Below are 12217 nucleotides of genomic sequence, written 5' to 3' on the forward strand. Positions count from 1 at the left end.
TACTAGAGAAAGTAGGAAAGGTTAAGATTGGAAAGGGTTTAGAATACCTCATTATCTCTTCTTTAGTTTTTGTGAAATGTTCTCGTTTTTACTGTTCTTTTTTAATTAAAATTTTTTTATTCAAATTGTGCAGCATTTATTATCTGATAATTTAGCACTTAGTTCCATGGTAAGTTTCTTTAATTGATTTGTTGAATGATGAAACTGAAAAGAAGGGAAAGCCTCCTTTCTTTGCTGGAGCTATATTCAAACCATGCCTACTAACTGAAAATGCCCCCTAAAATTCTGTCCTGGATATTTCTTCTTTCTCTATACTGTTTTGCTTGGTGATCATATCAGCTTTTTTTTTTAGGTTTTTTTCCAAGGCAAATGGGGTTAAGTGGCTTGCCCAAGGCCACTCAGCTAGGTAATTATTAAGTGTGTGAGTCTGGATTTGAACTCAGGTCCTCCTGACTCCAGGGCCCATGCTCTACTAGCTGCCCCTCATTTGAGCTTCTAATATATTGATTGGTCATTTCTATATAAATGATTCTCAGATCTCACCCTAAAATCTCTTCTTAACCTAAAAACTTGCAACTCTATTAGATACCACATATTGGAGATTCATATTCATCTCATATTTTAAGAATCACTCATTTCAATATCAAGATTTTTCCCTAAATATGATACTGATTATATTCACCTTGATTTTAATGTATCCAAAAATGTCATAATTCTTTCCCCAAGTCCCTTCATCCTTTCTGTCAAGGCTAGCACCATCCTTCCAACCATGCAGGCCTTGTAACCTAGATACTATTCTTGTTGCTAAGTGCTGTTGCTTCTCACTTTTCAACATCTTTCATTTATACCTTCTATCCTTGATACCTCCATCACCCTTGTCTCCATCACCATGCCTGCACTATTGCAGTACTAACCTGCTATTTGGTCTCCCTGCCTCTAGCCTTTTTCCATTCTGCAAAATGATCTTCCTAAAATCTACTCTACACAAAATCTCCACTCCCATTCTGTCAATTCTATTCATTTTCTTTTGCCTCTAGATTAAATATAAAATTCTCTTAAATTCTGTGTCCCTTCTCATCTGATTCAGATTTTTGTCTCAGCTAAAATATCATATTTTGTAAGAAATTTATCCCAGACATCCTTAATACCATAATGCCTTCCTTCTGAGAATATCTTTATGTAGTGTAATTATTTGCATATTGTTTCCTCCATTAGATTTCTTTCATTAAATCCAACTTGAGGGCAGGAACTATTTTTGTTTTGTGTCCCTATTGCTTAGCACAGTGCCTAGCCCCATCCAAGCTTAATAAGCATTCATTCATTGATTTGTTGATTTATGAAACACAAAAAACTATTCACCATTACTCTCACTAAAACTAAATGAATGCCCCACCCACCTTCATTTCTAGTCATCTATCTGTGACTTGTTACATTTTCTTGGTTTAAATGACTTCAATTTCTCTATTTAATGAAATGCAACCAATCTTGCTTATTAGACAGTTGTTTTGTACCAGGTATAGTACAGGAAGTTCAGATGAAAATTGTCATCTAGGAGAGAGCTTTACCAATCATTGTTGCTGTTCAGAGGGAGGGGCTATCTTTTAAGTGTTGGACATTTGAGCCTGCAGTGGACAATGGACAGCAGTATCCTCTCTGTCCCCTGCCCTGCCCCCAATATTATGGTCATTGTTATTGACAATATGTATTTTAATAGTCCTGGTATATCAAAAAATAACTTACCTTAGGACTATATATTTTCAGGATGGATGACTTTCATAGAATATGAACATATTATAAGCTCTGTTTATGTTATCAAATCACAATTTACCCAAGTTTTCATTTTGCTCACCAGTGGGTTGGACTAGTTGACTTCTTAAGGGTTCCAACATAGGAATTGTAGCCCCAAAATTGGAAGGGACAGATTAGAAAAAAATGTATTTTTGAATAAAATTTGTTCAGGTATCAAAAATTATCAGATATTATTATAAATTGCCAGACTTTAAAAAGCTATTGAAACTTGCATCTACTGTTTTTTAGTTTTCTGGAATTAGATTTTGTTTTTTCCTTTTTGTTTTTGCTTTTGGCCTATTTTCTTTTGCAACCTGATGAATTTGGAAATGTTTAGCACATATAGCAAATCACTTAACCTTCTCAAAGTGGTGAGAGAAGGGGCAAAGGAACTCAAAATTTTAAAAATGTTTTAACTGTAATGAGGAAGAATTTTATTTAAAAGAAGAACAGAAACTTTCATTGTCACTTCAAAATAATCAGCATGAAAGGCTATTTAATTATTCATTTCATCAAGCACTAAATTCCTACAGCATAAGACACTGGTTGTCACCAAGTAATATAAGGAAAAGATTAGGCATATACAAAGTTATTTTACAGTAGTAACCTCTTAAGTGATTAATGCACAAAGCTTTGAAATCACTCCTTGTGTAGCTTACAAAATGTGTCTATGAAATAATATGCTTTCAGTAAATATTGTAAATTAAAATGTTTTCCTTAAAGATAATCACTGTTAGATTGAGTGCACCAATAAAATTTTGTTACCATTAAAACACATTGTGAATTCTTTTGGAATCACTTTAAAATCTGTAATTTATCTGAATATCCTCAGAGGTAGAAAATCTTTGAGGATTGATTGATTTTTGGAAATAGGTATCCTTAAGACCAGAAATATGATCAGTGAGGGTCAGGGTGTTAAAACTGGATTCTGATGACTTAGGTCAGAAATGTGATGATTGTTAATGAATTTTTTTTTTCCATTTGACTTTTGTAATCTAATTATGAAGGAAATCAAGAAGTTAACTCAAAAATGTTCTGAGTAATGTAGCCATATGGATAGTCTGTAGACTTTCAAGACAATGTCTTCAAATGTACTAGCATTCATTCTTGTGTGAGTGTGAATGTCTGTGTGTGTGTGTGTGTGTGTGTGTGTGTGTGTGTGTATGTATGTGTGTGTGTGTTCGCACGTATATGTATACATATATACAGCTGGGTGGCACAATGAATAGACCTTGAAGTCAGATTGATGGGAGTTCCAATCCAACTTCAGACATTTTCCATTTACTAGCTGTGTGACCTTGAGCAAGTCACTTAATCCTGATTGCCTCTTATCCAGAACCATCTCTAGTCAGCCTGATTTATATCTGGCCTCTGGACCCAAATGTTTATGGAGAAGAAAATGAGTCTGGTGACTTAGCATAACACCCCCACACTCAAATCCAATGTTGTGGTCTTCTTTGAGAATGAAGGACAAACAGCAACAATAATGTTTGTTAATATTAGTTTCTTCTTTATATGTTAATAATATGAACTGAAGTATGTCTTTTACTCTTTTATCTTGCAATTTATCCCTGTGGAAGCTAAATTCATGACTTGATAATTAGATTTAACATAAGGTATTATGTTAAGCATTCATATAAATTTAGCCATAAGAACAAGATTAAGATTAATTAGTAAATCTTAATTAGTCTGTGTTGATTGTTATGTTAAAATGTTATTTTCAATCCACTATCTTAATCATATTGTTCCTTTTGCAGACTGAGACAACAATTGGACTCAGTTCCTATCAGCAAAAAAGGTAAGAGCTAAATATTAGAATTTCATTAAGCTTTTATTAATACACTTTCAAATCCTTTTGGGAATCCAGTTTTTTTTTTTTTTTTTTTTTTTGGTGCAGTAGATAGAGCACCAGCCCTGGAGTCAGGAGTACCTGAGTTCAAATCGGGCCTCAGACACTTAATAATTACCTAGCTGTGTAGCCTTGGACAAGCCACTTAACCCCATTGTCTTGCAAAAAAATCTAGAGAGAGAGAGAGAGAGAGAGAGAGAACAGTATTATTTTGCACTAGATCAGCTCAGTGAGTCAAAAAAAATGTTTGAATGAAAAATTTTATGTATTATAAAGTCTCAGATTTTTTGATTCACCATAAGCATAGTTGCATATAGATAGATATAAATAGATTTCTTCTGTAAAATGTTTTTAATGATTCCAATCAGTTAGATGGCACTTGGTTTTTTTTTGTCATAAGGAGTATCTTTATAACTCCTCATTGCATGTTACTGCTACCATACATTTTGTACCACGGGGTAGGGATTTGTGAGTAAGGAGAACTGCATTTTTATTGACCTATATAATTTGGGGAAAGCCATTTAAGTTTTTGGGCATATTTTAATTTCATATGCCATTTCTTTTGACTATCTTCTATATTATCTACATATAACAATTTGTTTTATTATTCTTCAGTTATTGAACACATTTTGTTTCTATGTTTTTAAAGGATAACAGAATCCCAGATTAGAGGGAGCTTTGGAGATAATCTGATCCAACCCGTAGCATGAGTCCCTTCTATAGTATATCTGTTATCAAAGAACTCATTATCATTCAAGGAAAACTATGGTTAAGAAGTTCCTCCTTCTATTAAGTCAAAATTCTAGTTCTCTTATAACTTCTGTTCTCTTGGTGCAGATTCTGTGTGCAGGGACCCAATAAAATAAATCTAATCACTCATTTATCTATAGCAATATTCTTCAACAAACATTTATTAAGCATTTAATACTGTAAGGCACTTGGTTAATTGCTGGGTATATTAAAAAGGGAGGAAAACATGTACACTAACAGATAAATACAAACACTGATAAGTCCTAATAACCAAAGGAATCAAGAAAGGCCTTTTTTACTGTAGGAGGTGGCATTTGATGCCATTCTAGAATATAGACATGATGAAGGAGTACATTTCAGGAATGAGGATCAGCCTGAGCAAAAGCACAGAGAAGGGTGATGGAATGCTGTTTTAGAGAACACCTACTAATCCAGTTTGGTAGAAATGTAGAGCACCTCAAGGAGAAAATTGTGAAATGACTGGGAAGGAAGGTTAGAGGCATCCATCAGTTTAGATATTTGGAGGCATATTATTTCTTCTCTTTTCTAGCCTACAAGTTTCAAATAATTCTAAGTTAGAATTGTATAGCTCATTAAAGAAACTGAATCCTATTGAAGTTATATGTCTGGCCCTACCTAATTAGCCTAACAAAACTGTTGTGAGCATCAAGTGAGAATAGTAAGCTATTTCCTTAAAAGAACTAGAACTAAAACCTAGGACTGATACTTAGTATAGTGTGAATTAGATAAGAAAAATTGGAGACACATTTGAGACATTAAGACCTATTTGTTTCTCTTTCTAGTCAGATGGAAATTTAGGTTAGAAAATATCTTGATCTGTGAAGTTCAGGCTAATCCCCATTCCTGTAATGTACTCATTCATCATCTCATCTGTCATCATAGTTGTCTTCTGGCAGGTACTGCTTCTAAGCCTCAGTTTACTATAGAATAGGGATGATAATATCTGCCTCTGGCAACTTTCCTTAAAATAATGCAAATAATAACAGTAAAACACTATATAAATGACAGTATTATCATATTTGTCTTCTTCAGATGCTATTTTGTTAATATTGCAACAACTATAGTAGCTATAGGTCCAGTTATTTAGACTTATCATTTGAAAAATATCTTAACTGCTAGGATCTGCTGTCACTTGGAATGATACTGGAATCATGTTTTAAGATTTTACAAAAAGTACATAGGTTGCTTTTAAACTGGGACTTTGAAATACAATTTGTCTCTATATTTTGAAATTTTCTATTTAAAACTTTTTGTGTCAAATTTTTTTAAAAAGTGAGAAATTTCAGCCTATGTGAAGAGAGTGAACATTTTTTAAAGAAAGATTTTATTTATTTTGAGTTTTACAATTTTTCCCCATTCTTGCTTCCCTCCCCCATCCCCCATAGAAGGCATTCTGTTAGTGTTTACATTGGTTCCATGTTATACATTGATCTCAGTTGAATATGATGACAGAAATCATATCCTTAAGGAAGAAATATAAAGTATGAGATAATAAAATTACATTACAACATAATGCTTTTTTTTTTTTCTAATTTGATGGTAATAGTCTTTGGTCTTTGTTTAAAAGTCCATAATTCTTTTTCTAGATACAGATGGTATTCTCCATTGCAGATAGCTCAGAATTGTCCCTGGTTGTTGTACTGAAGGGATGAGCAAGTCCATCGAGGTTGATCATCACCCCCATGTTGCTGTTAGGGTGTACAGTGTTTTTCTAGTTCTGCTCATCTCGCTCAGCATCAGTTCATGCAAATCCCTCCAGGCTTCCCTGAATTCTCATCCCTCCTGGTTTCTAATAGAACATTAGTGTTCCATGACATACATATACCACAGTTTGTTAAGCTATTCCCCAACTGAAGGACATTCACTTAATTTCCAATTTTTTGCCACCACAAACAGGGCTGCTATAAATATTTTTGTACAAGTGATGTTTTTACCCTTTTTCATCATCTCTTCAGGGTATAGACTCAGTAGTGGTATTGCCAGATCAAAGGGTATGCACATTTTTGTTGCCCTTTGGGCATAATCCAAAATCTGCATCTTTCTTAATGGATAGGATCAACTATAGGAAAAAAGCACTTGAAAATGAATTTAAATCATCAGGAATAATCTTTTGCATCTCGCTACTATGACACATTGTATAGCGATTACATAATAGCTTTCAGAAAAGTAGCAAATTTCGAACTAGAATGAATGTGATGTTCTATTTTTAACATGATTTCCTTAGTCTGCATCACTACTTGGACAACACGATCTGTAATATTTATGACAGTATTCCAGTTGTACAATACTGTATACCTTTTCATGTAGAATGGCTGTGGAATTTTAATTGACTGAAAGCCTAACATGTTATGAGTTTTAGTCCCAAATTCATTACTCATTCACTCTAATCAAGTATATGATATTTGTAATATAATATGGGAAGTGTTGGGGATGAATTCAAATATACATAATCTCTTCCCTCACATATTTTAGCAATCTGAGTCAGTTACATGACTATAGATTACATTATTTTTACTCAATGAGCCTCCTTGTAAATTGGTACCATTTTGTATGTATGAAGATCACTAACCCATAAACATTAATACCACTTGAAATGCATATCTTATTGATGGATTGTTACTGTTATTTTCCTGTACTCTAAGAGAACATTTTATTGCCTATCTTTATCACTTAAAATGGAGCAGAGAAGGCCAACCTGGAAAAATCATTTGACTTTAGAAAATAGGCATATACTCAGACAAATATTTCCTCCTGTCTTGATTCTTCTACAACTCACTTCTAATTTTTGTGGCTAGCATTAACTAGCTCATAGTTATAAAGATATCGCATTACATAAGACAATTTTCACACAGAATAATTCACAAAGCATATGGTACTTTTTTAAAAAACAAAGATTTAGCTTATTGTTTTTCAGAATTCCTACTGTGGTACATTTTGCAACATGCTCACATTCGTATATTCCTCTCTGGTGCCCACTGTGATGTTTATTTTGGATCTTCAAAGGCAGTAATGTTTCATCTGACATTGACATATAATAATAACAAAATATTAGTATTGAAAATAAGGGTCTTTGCTTTCAAAGGGAAAATTGTGGTTAGTAAAAGAGCTTTGAAATTTTTCTGAGAGGTAGTCTGTTCTCTCATTCTTGTATTCATTTCTGGACCCAACTTATTGTCCATCTTGTATGGTTTAGTCTTAGATAGTCTCTGTGAGAGAAACCCTACAGAATAGCTATTCAAAAGTATGTTGAAATTTGGACAATATACATTGTCCATTCATTTTATCTTTCCTTTTTGGATGTTTATAAATAGAATATATGTTCTTATTGTATATAAAACAAGATATATAAATTGAGGATAGTCTCAGCAGGAAGGCATTAACCTTAATGGGAGAAAGGTGAAATTTCAGCTGAACTATGGAAGTCAGGCTGTGGAGGTCAGACATGGAGGAAAGCCTGTGAAAATATATTGAGTTAGGAAATGAAAGTTCTTGTGGTGGGGACATGAAGGAAGCCACTGTTCTTGGATCATAGAGTATGTGAAAAGGAGGAAGCTAAAAGAAGACTGGAAAAGTAGTAGGAAGTGACCAACTTATGAAGGGCTTTAAAAACCTAAGAAGAGATTATATATATGTATGTATACATATATATACATATATATATATATATATATATATTAAGTTTTATTTATTTTGAGTTTTACAATTTTCCTCCTAATCTTTTTTCCTTCCCCCCACCACCCCAGAAGGCAGTTTGCCAGTCTTTACATTGTTTCCATGGTATACATGGATTCAAATTGAATGTGATGAGAGAGAAATCATATCCTTAAGGAAGAAGCATAAAGTATAAGAGATAGCAAGATTAGACAATAAGATATGTTTTTTTCTCAAAATTAAAGGTAATAGTCCTTGATCTTTGTTCAAAGTCCACAGTTCTTTCTCTGCATACAGATGGTATTCTCCATTGCAGACACAGCCCAAAATTGTCCTTGATTGTTGCACTGATGGCTGATCATTTCCCCCCTTTTGCTATTAGGGTGTACAGTGTTTTTCTGGTTCTGCTCATCTCACTCAGCATCAGTTCATGCAAATCCCTCTAGGCTTCCCTGAATTCCCATCCCTCCTGGTTTCTAATAGAACAATAGTGTTCCTTGACATACATATACCACAGTTTGCTAAGCCATTTCCCAGTTGAAGGACATTTACTTGATTTCCAATTCTTTTCCACCACAAACAGGGCTGCTATGAAAAGTGATGTTTTTTACCCTTTTTCATCATCTTTTCAGGGTATAGATAGACCCAGTAGTGGTACTGCTGTATCAAAGGATATGCACTTTTTTGTTGCCCTTTGGGCATAGTTCCAAATTGCTCTCCAGAAAGGTTAGATGAGTTCACAGCTCCACCAACATTGTAATAGTGTCCCAGATTTCCCACAACCCTTCCAACAATGATCATTATCCTTTCTGCTTATATTGGCCAGTCTGAGAGGTGTGAGGTGGTACCTCAGAGAAGCTTTAATTTGCATTTCTCTAATAAGTAATGATTTAGAGCAATTTTTTATGTGACTATGGATTGCTTTGATATCTCCTCATCTGTAAATTGCCTTTGCATATCCTTTGACCATTTGTCATTTGGGGAATGGCTTTTTTTTTTAAATAGGTTTTTGCAAGGCAATGGGGTTAAGTGGCTTGCCCAAGGCCACACAACTAGGTAATTATTAAGTTTCTGAGCCCGGATTTGAACTCCTGGACTCCTGACTCCAGGGCCGGTACTCTATCCACCGCGCCGCCTAGCTGTCCCAGGAATGGCTTTTAAAAAAAAAAATTGACTCATTTCTCTGTATATTTTAGAAATGAGTCCTTCGTCAGAAATAGTAGTTGTAAAGATTGTTTCCCAGTTTACTACATTTCTTTTCATCTTGGTTACAGTGGTTTTGTCTGTGCAAAAGCTTTTTAGTTTAATGTAATCAAAATCATTTAGTTTGTTTTTAGTGATGCTCTCATAAACTACTCCCATTTCCATCGATCTGACAGGTAAACTAGTCCTTGATCTTCTAGTTTGCTTATAGTATTGTTTTTTTATATCTAAATCCTGTATCCATTTGGATCTTATCTTGGTTTAAGGTGTGAGGTGTTGGTCTAATCTAAGTTCCTTCCATACTAACTTCCAATTTTCCCGGCAGTTTTTAATCAAAGAGAGTTTTTTATCCCAATAGCTAAACTCTTTGGGTTTATCAAACAGCAGATTACTATAATCATTTCCTGCTATTGCACTCAGTCTATTCCACTGGTTCACCACTCTATTTCTTAGCCAATACTAGTTTTGATGACTGATGCTTTATAATATAATTTTAGATCAGGTAGGGCTAAGCCACCTTCAAAGAAGAGACTATATTAAGCAATATTGAATGATAGACAGTTTTCAAAGTTTCAGATTGCAATCAAATATGCTTAACACAAAAATGTTGAATATATTAATCAATCTTTGATTCAAAAAGTACCTCAGAGGCATGATTATGTACACAAAAATATCATTGCACTTCTGAAAAGTATGGAAAGTACCAGTCAACTAAGCACCTGATGACAGGGTGCCAAAAAAAAAAGTTGATTAATTCTGAGATGAATCCTGAGATCTCCAAATGCTTTGGCTTCTGGATTTTATAAAAATAAGGTCTGCTGACCTTACTAGTGAACTTCCTTTTACTGGTCAGTCTGTAGAGCCACAGAAAGGAACACACATTCCAGGACTCTTCACATTCATTCAATGATTAGCCAAACTTCCAATGTTTATATTTTTATTTTCATGAATATATTTATTTGGAGTAGATATTTGTATTTTTTAAGTAGTCTTTGACAAATTTGTCAAAGACTAAGTAGTTTTCAGGATCATTTTTTGTTTTTTGAGTTTCACATTTTTATCCCTTCTCTTCCTTTACCCTCCCCTACCCAAGAGAGCAATCTAATATATATATATATATATATATATATATATATATTGACAAATTTCTATTTCAGAGACATTGGAGCAGTCATAGGAGTCAGAGAAAATGTCTAGTCCTTATTTTGTTGATCACATAATTAATTAGAAGACCTACCAATGATTTATTTAATTATTAAATCCAGTAGTCTTCATTATTCTCATTCTTTTTTACCTTTCTTTAACATTTTATACTGTCAGCCCCCTTCATCTTGGATACCTCTTCTTGCGTTTTCAAAACATAGTTCTTTTCAAAACTCTTCTTTTTCATCTAACAGATTATTTTCAGTATTCATGTGGATGTACCTCAGGACACTGTCCTAACCCTTCTTACTACCCTGACTCTCTAAGTGTGCTCATAGACTTCAGTATATTAAATTTTTAGTTATGTACAGGTGACTAGATTTACATATATAGCACTCACCTTCACATAGTTCTATTACCTCATCACCAACTGCCTGCTGGACCTCCTCACCTAATGCTGCTTAGTCATTCCAAACTCAACATGTATAAAATTGAACTCATTATCTTTCTCCCTAAATCTGCCTCTCTTCCTACATTGAAAAAATCCAAGGTAGGTAAATGAGAGGAAATTTAATGCAATCTAAATATTAAAAAGCTAAAGGAGTCCATTTTCTTGAAGTTTGAAAAGAATAAGCTTTCAGTTAATTATCTATGACCATAAATAAATGTCAGAAATTGGTCTGTACCATTTTGGCATATCAGTTGAAGAAAGCTATCAACTCAGACTGCATTGTGAAAAGATTCAACCTCATTGTTATTTTGTAAAAAATATTGTATCATGGGTTACATGAAAATACTACTTTCTAAATCTTGGTAATCCTGGGGGAATCCTGTTCTTTACATTTACGTACCCTTTATTATTTAACTACAGATTTATTTCATGCAATATTTTTAATCTTTCTGATAATTCTAGAATTACAGAAATAGTGAATGAGCAACATGAGCAAAGGTATGGCAGACAAGCCCAAGGTATGGAAGGGAGATAAAAGGTCCTACAATTTGATCAGAGTAGAATGGTAAATGGAGGGAGGGTGTAAAATGGATTATGCAATCTCAGTCTGTCACCTCTTTTAGCTTTCCACATTTTAACACACTTTCCCTTATTTGATCTATTCCACTTTCCAATCAAACTAACTTCCTTGCTCTTCCCTTTACTCTGTGTCCCATCTCACATCTACATACTGTTGAACAAACTAAACACAACATAAATTCAATTCAACCAACCTTTACTAAGCATCCATGTTTTGCCAAGGTACTGTGTTAGATATTGAGAATATCAAGAAAAAAATGAAATAGGACCTGCTTTTAAGGAGCTTACATTCTTCTTTGGAGAAACTACGTGAAGATACTTAAATAGGATACAAGATGGGAGAATAATGTAGGCAGTGGTGAGAATGAAAAAAACAGGTTCTGGGAATATTTGAGAAAGGAATAAAACATTAGCAATAGGGACCAACTGGGAAGATTTCACAGAGGACATGTTATCTAAGTTGTGTCCCCTAGGAAAATAAGACTTCTATAAAAGGCAAAAATGAGGAAGGAAAGCATTTTAATGACAGGACAGCTTGTAAAGGGAAAGATATGGCATATTGAGTTAAGGGGGAGTGAAGGAAGTAATTAAATTTGGGTAAAATGTAAAGTCTATCAGCAATCATCAAAATGATTTGGTAAATTTTAAGAAATAGAGAAGTCAATTAGTATTACAGATTAGATACACACTGAACAGAATCATCCTTGTCTATATCTGGGGACTTGCATAGCTCAAACTTTACTTTAATCCAAACAAAAAAAAAAAACAGTTAAATGAGCATA

At 33.8% G+C, this 12217-nt stretch overlaps 1 protein-coding gene across 4 annotated transcripts in view; it reads left to right on the forward strand.

The window, feature by feature from the left end:
• The window catches only part of TMEM131 (transmembrane protein 131), a 236478-nt gene that overhangs the window by 114369 nt on the left and 109892 nt on the right, over nt 1–12217 (forward strand). For all 4 annotated transcript variants that reach the window (XM_074213733.1, XM_074213734.1, XM_074213735.1 and 1 more), the window contains exon 3: nt 3546–3586. In XM_074213733.1, the coding sequence (XP_074069834.1) occupies nt 3546–3586 (41 nt within the window). The remainder of the gene's footprint in view (nt 1–3545; nt 3587–12217) is intronic.

Source organism: Macrotis lagotis, chromosome 1 (assembly GCF_037893015.1).
Source record: "Macrotis lagotis isolate mMagLag1 chromosome 1, bilby.v1.9.chrom.fasta, whole genome shotgun sequence".
In the NCBI taxonomy this organism is placed as follows: Eukaryota; Metazoa; Chordata; class Mammalia; order Peramelemorphia; family Peramelidae; genus Macrotis; species Macrotis lagotis.